We start from the raw sequence: 15,715 nt of genomic DNA, 5'->3' as shown, positions 1-15,715 counted from the left end.
GCAGTGGTTTTGCCAGCGTACCTTAACTATAAATTTCTGTGATTTCCTGTGCCATTTAGTCTAGACTTCAGTCAACATTTCATACAAAAAATAAATGGAACTAAAAATCACAGACATTTCAAAAAGTTTAGAGAAAAAACTCTACTTTTTATTACTTAATAACTTAATCGTCCACCAGGAAACTGACATTTATTTGACATTTCCGAGGAACAGTTTATTTTAATTGGCAGTCTTGAAAATGAGCCTATTTCTCCCTTATGACACGAAGTCTTGTGTGTTTTTTTACCCTTATTTCCCTATGAACACAACTCATGACCTCAAGTCGAAGACGAACGACCATAACGTTGGTCGATGGAAAAAGGAAATCCGATATGTTGATTAGACTTTAGCTCACTTTTTAAACCGCATAATTACCTAACTAATACTAAAAAAGTCCCATACAACAAGAACTATATAATATCAAAATAAGGGTTGACTTTCCATTCCTTCCGTTCCCTTTCCCCAAATACAAAAATCTTGTTATAATACTTTATTGGCCCTTCTCGCATTAAACGCTTCGGAAAACCTCGGAGGAGGGTGCTGTCCACTGAGCTGGAAAATTATTAAAAATACGTTCGGTTTCATATTAACACCCATGTCATCAGGTTGTTGCTTTAAGGTATACACGATTTTAAATATAATCCTGATTTGCATTTTAAACGAAACTCGCCGTCAAGCAACGACAACGCAACGTGTGGTGGTGAAATGGCGATGCAGCCAAGACCTGAAGGACTTTTTTCACTGTTGTTGTTTTTGTTGCATTGCCCTTAGACGATGCCAATGAAGGGACATTCCAACCGACTACATGAAAGGATTATCGCGCCAGGACGATATACCTCCTATACTCAGTCTTAGACACAGACGCAGCTACCTACTATTTGTGTTTCGGTTTTAATTGCAACTTCATCCCGTGCGATTAACTTTAACAAATTGTGTTGAGAGAGTCCCCTATTTCACTGAAGGTATAAGGTAAAAAGGATGACTCCAACGACACCAAAGGATAGGTTACATTATAAATACCTACCTAGCTACTAGTACATGAGCTATAGGACGAACATCCTACATGCTAGGTGCTGTTTTACAAATTGGCATCGATTCAGGTTCGCACCTGAGGCAAATAAGAGGGATAGCTTTGGATACAGAGCCAGATAGTGGGAGGGAGTGCGAGGGTATTGAAATTGGTATTATCCTGACATTTGTGGCTTTGTGCCAGTCCCGTCACAAGTTGAGAAATATCCTTGTTCGAACAAGTACCTCTGCCACTACTACTTTTGTCTAAAATGGTTAGACTGGTGTATGTTGTGCGGTTGTTTATGTTGAAGGTCATGTTCATGTCCCATAAATCTGTTGTACTACAACAACAACAACTGTCCTTGTTTTGGGTTCTGGCTTATTGTGGTTATCTCTGGTGATGGGCTATAGAAGGTCCTTCTGCTGAGTTGGGGTGAGGAGTGCTTATTTGGTCTCATTTACATGTATGATACTTGGTTGGCAATTGAACTTTGTCGCTGGTTGAAAAATTCCGATAGTTTTAACAGATGCTATCTGTAATAATATGTTGAAGGACATGTTTTGTTGCAGCCTGCAGGAAGATGAGGTTTATAGGTACGAGGATGAGAAATGAGTTACGAAAATATTCATTGGCCAACATGGAGTATTAGAACACAGACAAAATTAATTGTCGACACAAAAGGAAGACAAAAAAATCTGTAATGTGTTTTCCATTGGAAATAAAAATCATATTTTATGCCAGAAAATATAAAAAACTGATATTATTATAATTTTTTGTTCTAAATGTAAGCTACCCCTTAAGGTTCGAAACGTCATCGACTCAAGGTCGAATAGTTAAACGTCATTGACGAGGGTTTGATGTTTTGTACAGAGAGTGTTCCATCTTTTTGTCATTCTTATGGCCCAACTATATAGACTTATAGCTAATGTCAAAACCGAACGTAAAATTATCAGAAGTTATCGTCAAAACAAAAAGTATCCATAATGGATTTGCGTAATTGAGCGAAAGTAAGCGAAATTTAACGAAACTGAGCAGAACGTCTATTATGGTTAGTTACATATCAGTCTGAGTATTGGTTCGTTCCTTTAAGCTGGCTTTAGCTCGGTTAAGTCTATTATATTTGGCACTTTATTCTTTCTTTGAGCCAGAGTAGAACTGGAAATTATCAAAAAAATAATAAGTGTGACAGAAAAACATATGTAATGGGTGATATGTTAATATTTTCTTTTTGATAACACTGGTTTTTGACAGCTCACTTACATTTCGTGTTTTGTTTTATCTATTATTTAACCATAAATCATCTAACAAACTAAAAAATATCAAATTTTTGAATTGAATTCCATACAGCATGTGTAACAATGGACCATTTTAGAGGCGAGTTCGGTGAACAGTTTTGATGGGAAAATATTTGAGGACGGTAAATTCTCTAAACAATTATTTGTTGGGAAAGTTTGTTTATGTCTCTGGCCACAAGACCCATTCTGAACATTGAACATTGAAGCTTTTTTTCGCGAGATACGGGCCAAAATGTTGTTTGAATACTTTAAATTTGCATTAAGAACAAAGAGATAAAACTTTCCGCATTCACTTTGTACGGCTTAAGAACAAATTTTTGCTCTTTACAGGTTGAGCTCAAGGCTTGACTGATCATTTCTAGAAGATGGAGTATCAGTTAAACCATTCAAGACTATAGGAATACAGCTGACCATTTTACTTGAATGTAGTGGGAAAAAAATGGTTAGGCAAGAAGTCTAGGCATATAACAGTCCTAACTAACACGTCATGTGTCTGTGGAAATTGCTTTGAGAATTGTTTAGAAATAATCCTCGTCTCTCAAACTTGACATTTGCATTGTTCAACATATAAGGCTCGTTTCACACTACACGGTTTTGACCGAACGGCAAAAAACCGGACGGCGACATTTTGTTACACTCGGGAAGAAGAGCATATACGCTTTCATATTATACGGTCACGGCAAAATGCCGGCACCGCGGCCCCCGTGCCGTGTAGCAACAGTCTACTGCCACTACAGCATAAGGCAGCCGGACGGCGCGGCGCGATAAGCTTAGTGGCGTACATGACGAAATGTATGTTTTCACATCATACGATTTTATTCGTACGGCAGAGTTCGATCAGCCACTTCAAGACCGGTTTCGGTTCATGCCGTCCGGTTTTTGGCCATACGGTCAAAACCGTGTAGTGTGAAACTAGCCTTAGTATATTTTTTCTGAGCTTGCTGACCTCGCTCTAAACATCTGGAAACTGAACGAAAAAACTAACAAACCTTTAAAGCTCTGAACACACTCAACAACAGAAATAATTTTCAGTTTGACAGTAAAAACCATGTTCACAACCAAATATGGCGTTTTGACAGCAAAAGTTACAAACAAATCTTACATATTTGTAATTATTTCTAAGTGTTGTTAACTTGTTCATTCAAACGGCTATTTATCAAGTTGTATGGTTGATTGACATGTGTTTACGTTTGATTTTTTTGTAAAAACAAATGCTGCATATAAAATAAATAGTTCTGAGGAAGAGAAAAAAAAGGTCAAAATGCTTATGATTTTGATTTGCATTATAACAAATTCAAGAAACGGAGAAGTCTAGATGAAAGTGAAGACGATAATGTTCCCCTTTTTCTACATCAGTGTTTCCACAATCTTACAAGGGAATCAAAAGCTTTGCATTTTTTTTTCTTCATTTTTAAATTTTGTTAATTTTTTAAAACTTTGTTACCCTTTTAACAATGGGTTCATTTAAAGAAATTTGACAGGTCTCTTTACTAAAGAACAGGTTGAAGGTTTATTGTACTAGAATTCTAGTACAATTTCACTTAAACCTATAAAAAACGGATTGTAGGAGAAAAACACATGAAATGCGTTAGTTTGAGAGCCAGTCTTTAAAATTATTGAACTTATGTTGTATACTTTAAGTTTATAAATGTCATGTAAAACTGGAGACAGCTGGCTAGGGAGCGAGCTAAAAGGGGGCGATTCGGGTTTAATAGCGCTAAAATGCTAGAGACTTGAATTAAATTTTATATAATTTATTGTAACGTGATACCAAACAAATATATTTTTTGAAACAAATACAGTTAACAGTTGGTCTTATAAATCAAAAAAACTGAACAAAACAAATTTGTCACCTCGAAAATTTTTCGAATACAAAATGATTTTATCTCTAAGACAATTTTGTGCAGCGAAAAATTAAGTTTTTAACATCTGGTAAAATTTTGAGAAAAATCGAATTGGTAACTTTTTTAATAAAAAATAAATTTATAACATGAGAAGTTTTACTACCACCAGATCGGTGAATCGAGGCACTCCCCAAGGTGGAGTCCTTTCGCCACTTTTATGGAACATGGTAGTAAACGACCTATACTTACAGCATTGGAAGCAGAGGGTTTCAAAGTGATTGCCTAAGCTGACGACGTTGCGATATCCGTATCTGGGAAGCACCCCCCAAGTTCTCTCGGAACTCCTACAAAATGCCCTAAACAGGCAAACTAAATGGGCTAAGCAATGTGGATTGGACGTCAACCCACACAAAACAGAATTAATACTCTTTTCGAGAAGATATAAAATTCCTCAGATTAGCCCACCCAAGATTAGAGGAATACCATTAAGCGTTTCCGATCAAGCTAAATATTTGGGCTTCATTTCAAAGCCACCTCTCAATGGACCAGTAACAATACTGGACATACTACTATTCTAGACAGTTTCAGATCTATCCCAGATCGCTTAGACTATACCACCCCAAAAATGGTATTCGGTAAAAGCTTCCATGTGTCCATCCCTTCAAGATCCTCCTGGGAAGAAGAGAGACCCCTGGAAGACGATGCGGCACACTTCTATACTGACGGTTCAAAGATCGATCATGGAGTTGGAAGTAGTATCTATTCAGAACAACTGAATCTCAGTCTATCCTATAGACTTCCCAATCAATGTAGTGTATTCCAGGCCGAAGTAATGGCGATCAAAGAAGCACTATCCTGGCTCAAAGAAAACGTTATATCTTGTAAGGATATACGAATCTTCTCAGACAGCCAGGCCGCTCTTAAATCTCTCGCGTCTGTCTCCACAAACTCTCAAACAGTCCACGATTGTCGATCATCTCTGAATGAGATGACGGAACAGTTTAACATTCACCTCATTTGGGTGCCGGGCAACAGGGACATTCCGGGAAATTGTAAAGCTGATGAGCTCGCCAAAAAGGGAACACTTCTTCCTCATGTTAGACAAAAACATAACATAGGAACACCACTTGCTACATGCAAATATCTTCTCAATCAATATGCTCTAGAAACAACAAATGCTAAATGGTCACAAAGTACCACCTGCCTAGCAACCAAGAAAATTTGGCCAAGTATTGACTTAAAACGGTCAAAAGGCTAGATATCACTGAGCAGACAAAGTATAAGCTCTACAATTGGAGTAATAACGGGACACTGCCTCATAGAAAGACATGCTCTGAGGCTAGGGGTCTACACAAATGACTTCTGTAGAAGCTGCATGGACGAGGAGGAAGAGGAAACGGGCCAACACCTTCTATGTACATGTCCAGCACTCTCCATTAGAAGGAATAACTTCCTCGGTAATCCCTTCTTCGATAACACCAGTGAACTGGCAACGATTGACACAAAACGTCCCTCTAACTTTATTAAAAGTACAAAAGTTTAAATTCATTACTCTCCCATAAATAACCTCATTAGTGGTATCACAATGGACCCTTGAGGTCTACGTGCGTCAATGACATCTGGACAGCCACTCCAACCTAACCTAATAAAAAATAAAAACCTTAAAAATATTACTTAAAGTTGGTATAAATTGATTTTTGACTCAAATATCTTTTCAAAACTTTGAGATTATGGCTTCTAACTAGTCTTAACTTATAAGAATTATTGTTTCCAACATTTCGAAAAATTTTGAGTAAAATTATATTGACAGTTTTTTTACAACAAATAAAAGGCTAAACAAAAAAATTAATAAAAGTTGGTATAAATTGATTGTCGACTCAAATATCTTTTCAAAATTTTGAGATATTGGCTCTAAACTACTTTTCCCTTTAAAAAGCATTGTTCTCAACAATCAGTCAAATTTTGAGAAAAATCTAATTGACAGTTTTTTTTACAAAAAATAAAAACCTAATACTAAAACTGGGTAAAAATGTACTTTCGAATGAAATAGCTTTTCAAAAATCAAAAATATTGTCTTCAAACTTTTTATTTCACAGAAAATATTGTTTTCGTAATTCAGTAGTTTTTTTTTATTAATCCAACAGTCCATATTTTTCATAAAAAATAAAATCTATAAAAAGTACTACTCAAATTTCGTAAAAGTTGATGTTCGGTTCTTGATATCTCTCAAATTAATTACATTCATCCAATTTATAAAAATTTAAGAAATGCTACTGAAATTGGTCAAAATTTGTTTTCGACTAATAATCTTTTTAACAAAACTAGATTTTCATACTTAACTTTTTCTTTATATAAAAAATATTGTTGGTAATTTAAAAATTTTTAAGAATAATTCAAATAACAACTTTTTTTAGCCAACCCTACAATCTTTTAAGCAAGACAAATCGACAGACGGGATGAGAAGTTATCATTGTGGGTCGCATCCCAGCCTCTTTTTTACAATCTTGTAAATAATGTCTCGCAGTGTAATTTTCTCAATTAGTTTTTTTGACGTTTTATAGAGTTAAAAATAGCATGAACAAAGGTTCCGCCGTGTTTATTTGTAGACTTCAGATTATTGTTTAAAAATGGGTTTAAATTGTCTACGAATAACGTAAACCGGTGTTTAGTTTAGCAAAGCCAAAATCAGAACTGTGAATGTCGCCCTATGTGTCCATCCACCATGAATGAGCACGTATTACTCTCTTCTACCTTAAATCACAATTCAATTATTTAAGTACGCCACCTATTAGTGAACCCTAACACCATAATTCAATTTTCCAAACACATCCTAAATGTCATTATTTGACAGTTTTCTCTCTCTTTCGCTCTCTCGTTTATCGGGTATTTCAAATCATGCAATTGGATTCGTATAACGTATTGAATTAAGTTTCAAGAAAGAAGAAGCAAGTCTAGTTGAGGCAAAACAAAAACTCCAATTTCATCATCATCATAATTTAAACAAAACTAAAACAACTTACAAAATCCTTTCTCAGTGATTTGCAAAATTTGAAGCTGACTGCCAGAAGTTTCCCGAACAAATAAGAACTCTATGAAATTTATATTTTTCATATAAAAACCAAAAGAGTAAATCAAAACGTATTCATTGCGTTAAAAGTGTCCAAAACGATAACAAGTTCTCTTATTCTCCTAAACAAAGAATACATAAAAAGTATAAAAAATAAAGTTTTATTACGAAATATAAAAAACAAGAAAGTTATATCAATTCAAATTTAAAAATAACACAAAATCTACTAAAAATCTAAAGAAAACAAAATGACTACATTAAAAATTGTATTCAAAACTGGCGATAAACAAACCGTTCTTTATGCCCAATCAATTAAACAAATGTGGCAAGTGGAATCCCATGTCTTGGAGCGCCTTGGGAGTGTTGAGAAAAATGCATTAACTAATGCAACCTTCAGTAAATATTGGATTGGTAAGTTGAAAACATTGGATGTTAGATACCTACGTTTTTGAAAAAGTATTGATTTTATGAAAACCAAACAAAAACATTGAAAATAATCATAGAGTGAGTCAGTCAATAAAAATATAGAAAAGATAATAAATTGAGCAATAAAAAAAAGCTTAATTTCTCATGTTTTTCTTATCGTAGATTTAAATTTCTATTATTTTCTTATCATTGACCAAAAATTAGCAAGAACTGCATTTTTCATTCTCCAATATAACAGCTGACGCATACATAACAAACAAGTTCGAAGTATCTAACTGTGTATCGTAAGGCAGCCATGTTTATTTATTTATGTTATTTATTTTTCTAAACTAAAAACGTAACTGCGTATTTGGATTATTGTTGTTGTAATGTGTGTTTCTACGGAGTGTTTTTGTTTCACTTGCACAAAAGAAGCCACATACCATGAACCGAAATAAAAATAAATAAATAACGAAAATGCAATCGCAAGCAATGTTGCCGGATATCACTATTCTTCGAGTCGAGAGTGATAATATTTTTGAGTACAGACTCAGGACACACGTCCGTGAAACATTTTCGTCATTTCAAATATTTGTCCAAAAGAACAAAACTTTGAGAAAAAAACAGATACCAAATGTTTCCAATCAAAAAATTGCTTGATCATTTTGGAACGACTGAAATCTGAAAGGTTAATTCATGCATAAATTAAAAGTACCTAATTATTATTGTTTATTTAGTTGTTTTTACTGAAGCAAAGTCCATCTGCCTTTGTAGGTAGGTATCTAGTTTAGTTTTGTTTTTACTTCCCAAATGAGTCAGCAAAATGAAAATTGTTAAATAGGTATAAAAGAAAAAATAACAAATTTACATGTTATTCGTACCCATTTGCCCGAAAGATCTTTGGGTCAATTTAAATAATAAAGAAACAAGTTTAGTTTATAGGAAGATATATGTATATGTATGTACCTAACATATGCAGTGAGTCCAACATTTTAATTTAATATAGTCTGACGAAATTTTACCACGTCAGATGGCTTTCAATTGGTGATTCAGAAGCTTTTAGAATAAATCGTTTTGGAATTATTTTGTATGGTTTAGGAATGAAAGAAGACTTTTTGATTTAATTTCAAAATTGATAGCAATTTGTATGTGATATAAATGGATGGAACACAAGATTTTGAAATACAATAATAATAATAATAATAGAAAATCGGACAAATTAGTTGCGGTTGTAATTTCAGATTTCAGGATCAATATACCTACATATAATACACTTATAAATTGCCTAAAGGGATGCAAAGTAGAAGTAAAGTAGATGTATGTAGTTTAATATTTGTCGAAATTATTTTAAACAAGATCGTAAAAAAATTAAACGTTTCACCAAACTCAAATTTAAAAAGTGAGAACTCTTCTGAAAGTGAAAAGTTTTTTTATTTTGCTAAATAATTATTTTTTCTATTTCACCCAACAATAAACTTTTCAAATTATGGGTATTCAGCCTTTCGAACAGCTTTTGCAAAGAAAAATTTTCATTTGCAAACAGAATTTATTTTTGTTGAAAAGCTGAAGAAAACTAATAAAATAAAATGCACGACTGGGTCGCACGAACTTGCTCCTGTACGCAAAGGAGCTTTTTAAAGTACCTATATAAGATTTAAAAATATAACTGTTAAATAATTTGTTCTTCAAAGATATAAATGCCATTGGACTTGTCAAAAAAATCGCGTTAACTCAAGACACAACTCATCCCGGAAATGAAAATAAGCATACTTAACGAAACAATTGTTTGTCTATTCAACTAATTCGTTCAAAGTTTTTTCCTTTGGATAGCTTTATTTTAATTTTATATTGGAAGAGCCAGGATGGAAAATAAATTATCTGAAGATAAGAAAGAGGAAGAACATGTATGCTTAAATTGATAAGCGATCGCCTATTGGTTGTGTAGTTAGGTAGGTGTCTAAAACGAATAAAGATTAGTTCATTGGCGTGCTTAGCTTTATGCAGATAGATAGATAAGGACATGTTTATGATGATAATGAAGGAATGTTATTGGTAGGTAGAAGGAACCTACTACAATCCAATCGCATTCCTTCTTATCTACAAGTGTTCAGTGCAAACATGGAGTTATTACGTTCAGTTTATTTTTGTCGTTAAAGTTTAAAAAAGCAAGCATACGAACAGGTACAAAAAATTGCTATTCATGTGTTGTTTACAGTCAGGCTCTTGTGCGTTTTAGATTTTAGTTTGAAGTGACACGTAAGCAATAGTTGTAGAGGTTGTACGTAACACCTATACAGGTATAATGTGTATACATACGTTAAAAAAGTGATTCTAACAGAAAATACATATACTCTTTCTTGCCCGTTTCTTAAACTTGTACTAAGTATTTATTCTTTTATATAGTCGAAGGCAAGTAAAATATGTGTGAAACAACCTTATTCTTAAAGAATAATATTTTAAAATCACATCACATAGACACTTTAAAATAGATTGTTGATTAAATATATTACATTCGTTAATCCGATAAAATGGCGCTACACGGACTGCCATCGTTGGTATTTTCAATAGTTATTGTTATAAAAATACATAAATATGTACCAAATACATTAATTTGGATAAAAAATAGGAATGTAATTACAATTTTGTCTAAATAATGCGCTCTTTCGGGCTCATGCACAGTTAAAATAATTAAAAGAAAATCTGTTTTAAGATTCAAAATTTTACCTGAAAAATAAATTTTTCTTCAATTTTTGTTTTTGAAAATCGTTAGAGCGTTTTTTTTAAATTAATTTTGTATACAATTTTTCAATTTTGTTCTAAAAATATTTTTGGTATGCAGTCGTTTAGTAATTGTAAATAAACGCTCTACATTTAAATTTTGTAAAAAAATGTTGACCCGTTTTTAAGATATAGAATTTTGAAAAAAAAAAATCAATATTTTTTTAAAAATCCAAACAATACAAAATTGCACTTTTGATATTATTCAAAAAAAAATATTGAAATCAGTTCATAAGTTGCTGAGAAAATTAAAAAAAAGAAAATAACGGTTCAATGAGCGGTACCTTTCCTGAGCAATACAAAAATATGTGTTTCTTATTAAAAGAAGCCAAGTTAAAAAATAAAATTTTACAGAAAATTTAAAAGCTTAAATCTATCGGTTTGTTTTTGAGAAAATTCGAATTTTCGTTTTTTGACCAAAAAAATTTTATATGGGCCACTGTTAGTTTTGATCTTAAAAAAAATTAAAAAACGCTTAACGTGTATCTGCTCAAAACCTAAACTTCTAAGTTTGAAATCAGTCGATCCAATGGTTTAGGCTGTAGGAGCATGGACAGATAGACAAAACAGACCGAATCGCGGGACCCACTTTTTTCGACTTCTTTACCATCGTAATATCATGTTTGATTAAAATCTCGACTTCGAAATTTTTTACGAATGCAAAACTTGCCATAAGTTCCTATAGGTCGCAAGTAAAAAAATATATGAAACGTTTTAAAAATCAAGAAGTAAATAACATTTAACAAGTCAATAGACATGATCATTCTTTTTTAATTTGAAAAATTTACCAAAAAACAAACAAATGGGATAATTTTAATTTTAAAAAAGTCCGTTTTGTAGAGGTTTGTTTTAATCCATCGATATCGTTGCCATAGTTTTCAAGGAAATTCAATGGGTTTTTTAAAGTTTCTTTTGAAAAACAGTTCTAAATAAAAAGAAGAAGTTAAGAATATTGACCTAAGATTAGTGAAACTAAGAATTAACTTCGATATCGGAAACAAAAGAGTTTTTGGATAAACGAAAAGTACCATATCACGGTATTTCATCGGAATAAGCAAAGTAACCGTCTGCAGATTAGTTCATCGAATGTTGAATATTATCATTGATGAATTTCTTTCGTAACACCATTTGCTGGCCACCAAACTTTTCAGACATATCCACGTAATTTTTTTTCTCAAGGAGGATTTCCTGGATGTGTTGACGGTGATATGATAGATGTTGATTCGACAATTTCTTTTAAGTCATATTCGATCTTAATAATATCCGAGTGCGAATTTTTATATTAGACTAGAAATAAACCGTGGAGCTTGGAATAGCTCAAAACCCAATTTGACAACATTCTTCCTACATTTCAAGGGTAATATTAAGGAAAGTCTACCATGAAAAGATAAAATCAGGGCCGTCATCAGAATGACGTTATTTTTAAAATACACAAGCTTTTAAAATAAATGGTTGAGAGTTGTAAGTCACTAGGCCCTAGTTTTCAATGGACTGTTATGCCACCTAACCTAACAAACATGCATTGGTTACTATTCATCCATAATCGTTATACTATGTCCAGTTTTTAACTAAAATTCAGCCAAATTAAAAGAAAAAAATCTGATTTTTTAAGCATAAGAAAAGACCTATTATTTGGGGTGATGAGTAAATCCTATAATTACAAATATTATCTATGATTGGAAATTTATTGTTATCCAAAATAGTATTGCACAATAAAATGATAAATACAAAAATAAGCCTCCCAAAGAACACATAAAGTGGTGAAATCATAAAATTGGGTCGCTATGTTAGTATAAGCCAAAACGATATTGTTCTATTTTTAAATGACATTTGTTCTATTCATGCCACTTTGTGAGTCATAATTTTATTAAAGAAATTCGTCTTTCTATAGCTTCCATTAAAGATATTCAAATTTTCAATATTATTTTCCATTTAATTCCATTTCAGATGATGAACAAGATCGCATTGATATTATCAATGAAGTTGATTTTGATTTCTTTATCAAGCGTAGCGGTTCAATTAAGACCCCCAAAATCTACTTCGAAGCAACTCCAGAGAGTCAATCTTCTTCATCTAACAAGACCAGACCACGTCCGGAAACATTATTCAATGAGGATTCTCTAAGCATTCATCCGACTGTTGAGTGTGACATTTGTTTGACAGCTCCTATCCGAGGATTTCGTTACAAGTGCTTGCAGTGTCCCAATTTTGATTTATGCATGAAATGTGAAGCTGAAATGAAACATCCTGATCACTTGATGTTGCGCATACCACACACAAATTCACCAAAATTGGAAACTGTCTGTCCGATATCGGGATTGTTTGGAAGGACAGCTCGCCGTCAGCAGAAGCATGCAGCTCGTGCTGCAGCTGCTGCAAATGCTGCTGCCTTAGGAGCTGAGACATCAGCTGGAGAGGGTAAGAGTCGCCACCATCGTCATCATCGCAAGCAGTGCTCGGGAGGAGCTGGACTTTTGTCTAACTTTTACGACATGATGCAAGATTTGGCTGAGGGAGGTGTTTCTGCTGCAGCAGCTGCTACTAATGCTCCAGGAAGCGAACAAACGACTCCACCAAAAGGAGAGGGCTCAGAACAGCCTACAGCTCCTCCACAACCAAGTTCACCAATAGAAAAGGTTATAACTTCTGTTAAATTAGTTGCAGAAACTGCTGCTAAAGAAGCTGCATCAGCTGCAGCTATGGCAACTGCAGCCGCTGCTGCATCAGCCGCCGCTGCGGCTAACAACGCTTCAAAGCAAACAAATACATCTTCTGATCGCGCTTCAACATCCTCAACAGGAGCTCAAACCCCTCAAACTCCAACAGGAACCCCGGTTACACCATCATTGGAAAATCTCATCGATCCACAATTCATGAAGGCCGGCATTCAAATTTTGAACAATTTTAGTGAAATGTTTGGCAAGATCTTGGATCCAGCTGTAACCGAAGGAACAAGCCGTGCTTACTCGGCTCCTGGGTCAGTTGTCAACATTGATTTGACTGGAGAGAATGGAGCTGCAGCCACTCCACCACCAACTGCAGCCGAAACTCCCAACAAGCCTGGAAATTCAAGGCCTTCTTCGACTGCTGGTTCCGGATTGGTTACCCCAATGGAAACTGAACATGTTGCTGCTGCAACTGCTGCCGAGCCTGCTCAAACTCGTTCACGTAATTCGCAAAGCGAAGAGAACGACTGGACAATGATCGACGGCAATGTCGCACAGTTGCCAACAACCACAGCAGCCGCTGCTGCTGCTGCTGCAGCTGCAACTAATGCTCCAATTGATTTTATGAAATTGAGCCAACAACTCCAATCACACATTGAGAACGGTTCATTTGAAATGCCTTCTCCTCCAGTGACCCCTCCACAAGTTTCTGCTCCTAATTCAGCTCCTGCATCAATTCCAGCTCCCGTTCCTGCTCCTGCTCAAACTTCTGCTCCAACTCCTGCTCCAACTCCTGCTCCAACTCCTGCTCCATGTACTGATAGGCGCGCCATTGCTGTTTTTCATGCAGGTAAGGTTTTTAGAAATCTAATAAAAAGTTTTTAATAACATTTTTGTTTTTCTTTTTCCTTTACTAAGATCCCCGTATTAACAGCGCTGTTCATGGTATGATGGCTATGGGCTTCAGCAATGAAGGAGCTGTATTAACTCAACTTTTGGAATCTGTCGATGGAAATATTCCTCGAGCTTTGGATCTTATGTCTGCTGCTCAACTTAACTAAGAATATGACGGCGATTACATCACAAATCAACAAGATAACTTATTTTTAATCAAACAGAAATATTATAATCACAGTTTTTAGTATTTACCAATTCATTCTATTTTCTGATATTTAATTTGAATGAATAAACAAAATGGACAAAGGACAGAATGTTATCGAGTTTAGGAATGACATTTGAATTAATAATAATTTTATGTATGTCAAGATTTATGATTGAAGGCGGCTATGTAGGCTATCCTCTTGTCTATTTAATGTATTTATGTAAGGAGACGTTTTTAAAATATACATTTTAACGTCGGATTATTGTTCTTTATTTCAAAATAATATATTTACCCAAACTTATTGGAAATAAATGTAAAATATATACAAACTTTGTTTTTTTTTTTTGTCTTAAAAAGAATTGTTCATGCAAAGTTTTGCTGAGGAAAGAAATAAAATTTCAACCCACAGGTTCGATAGAAGACGCATTCAAAAAGTTGGACCAAATAAAGTAACATAATAGACAGATCCTAAGCCATGGGCAAATCAATGACATGTGGCTCCTATCGTGAAAATTTGTTGAGGATATGAAATAAAAGTGGCCGGAAGCACCTCTAAGAGTAGGTTAGGAATAAATTGAAAGCAGGCACTTTCGATAAGTAAAATAGATATTTCTCCCGTTACATGATGGATTAAAAAAAACAACTATGGTAAATGAGGGAATATTTTGTTGATAACAAAATATAAAATTTGGGTGATCACTGTGTCAGCAATCATTTAAAAAACCATCGTCTTTCTCGAAGAATTATAAAAACAAACGCTTCCTCTGCCTTAAGACTTCGCGAATCACGAAGTATCCTTAGAAAAGCGTGAAATTCAACATTATCGGCAGCTAAAACTAGGGAGAAAGCTAATGTTGAGGCCAGCTTATCGACTGTTAAATACACGATTCGCCATGCTAAACACTTAAAACACCTTAAGAAAAAACCACTACTTAATGAAGCAAGGAAGAAGTGGTGGTTTCGAGAAAGATCACATGAACTGGGAAAATGGAATGACCGCAAATGATTAACGGAAGGTTATTTATTTCCGACGAAAAATTTAACCTAGTTGGGCCAGATGGATATAATTATTATTTCCATCACCTTAGGAAAGAGTAGTGGTTTATAAACAGTCACCATAGCAATAAAAGGAGGCGTTATCGTCTGGAGCTCAATTTTATTGTATGGCGCTATAGACTTGGTAGTCCAAGATACCAAATGACTAGGAAAACATACAAAGCCTTCCTGGAATCAGTATTCCCCAACATCGAGCTTTTTGGAGCAATTCCAAGGATTTTTCAGCAGGAAAACGCTCCCATACACACATGCCGAGAGGTAAAATGACTAATTGCAAACCAAAACTTACACTTGCTGCCTTGGCCACCATATTCCTCGGACCTTTACTAATTGAAAATGTGTTCGCCTCGCTACGTAAGGTACATGAGGGAGGAGAGAAATACGATAGCAAAAAAGCGCTAATTCATGGTATCAAATTGGCCTTGAGTGAGATTTCTCTGGTCTACTTGGA

At 34.4% G+C, this 15,715-nt stretch overlaps 1 protein-coding gene across 1 annotated transcript; it reads left to right on the top strand.

Annotated features, from left to right (window-relative positions):
- The first annotated feature begins 7,120 nt into the window (after positions 1 to 7,120).
- On the top strand, positions 7,121 to 14,537 carry LOC129954112 (protein ref(2)P). Its single transcript, XM_056067799.1, has 3 exons — positions 7,121 to 7,668; positions 12,388 to 13,956; positions 14,025 to 14,537. Exons 1-3 carry the CDS (start codon positions 7,506 to 7,508, stop codon positions 14,165 to 14,167), a joined length of 1,875 nt encoding a protein of 624 aa, XP_055923774.1. The 5' UTR covers positions 7,121 to 7,505; the 3' UTR covers positions 14,168 to 14,537.
- The last annotated feature ends 1,178 nt before the right edge of the window (positions 14,538 to 15,715 follow it).

The sequence above is a fragment of the Eupeodes corollae genome, chromosome 1, assembly GCF_945859685.1.
Source record: "Eupeodes corollae chromosome 1, idEupCoro1.1, whole genome shotgun sequence".
NCBI classification, from domain to species: Eukaryota; Metazoa; Arthropoda; class Insecta; order Diptera; family Syrphidae; genus Eupeodes; species Eupeodes corollae.
This window is presented reverse-complemented; position numbering and strand designations above follow the sequence as displayed.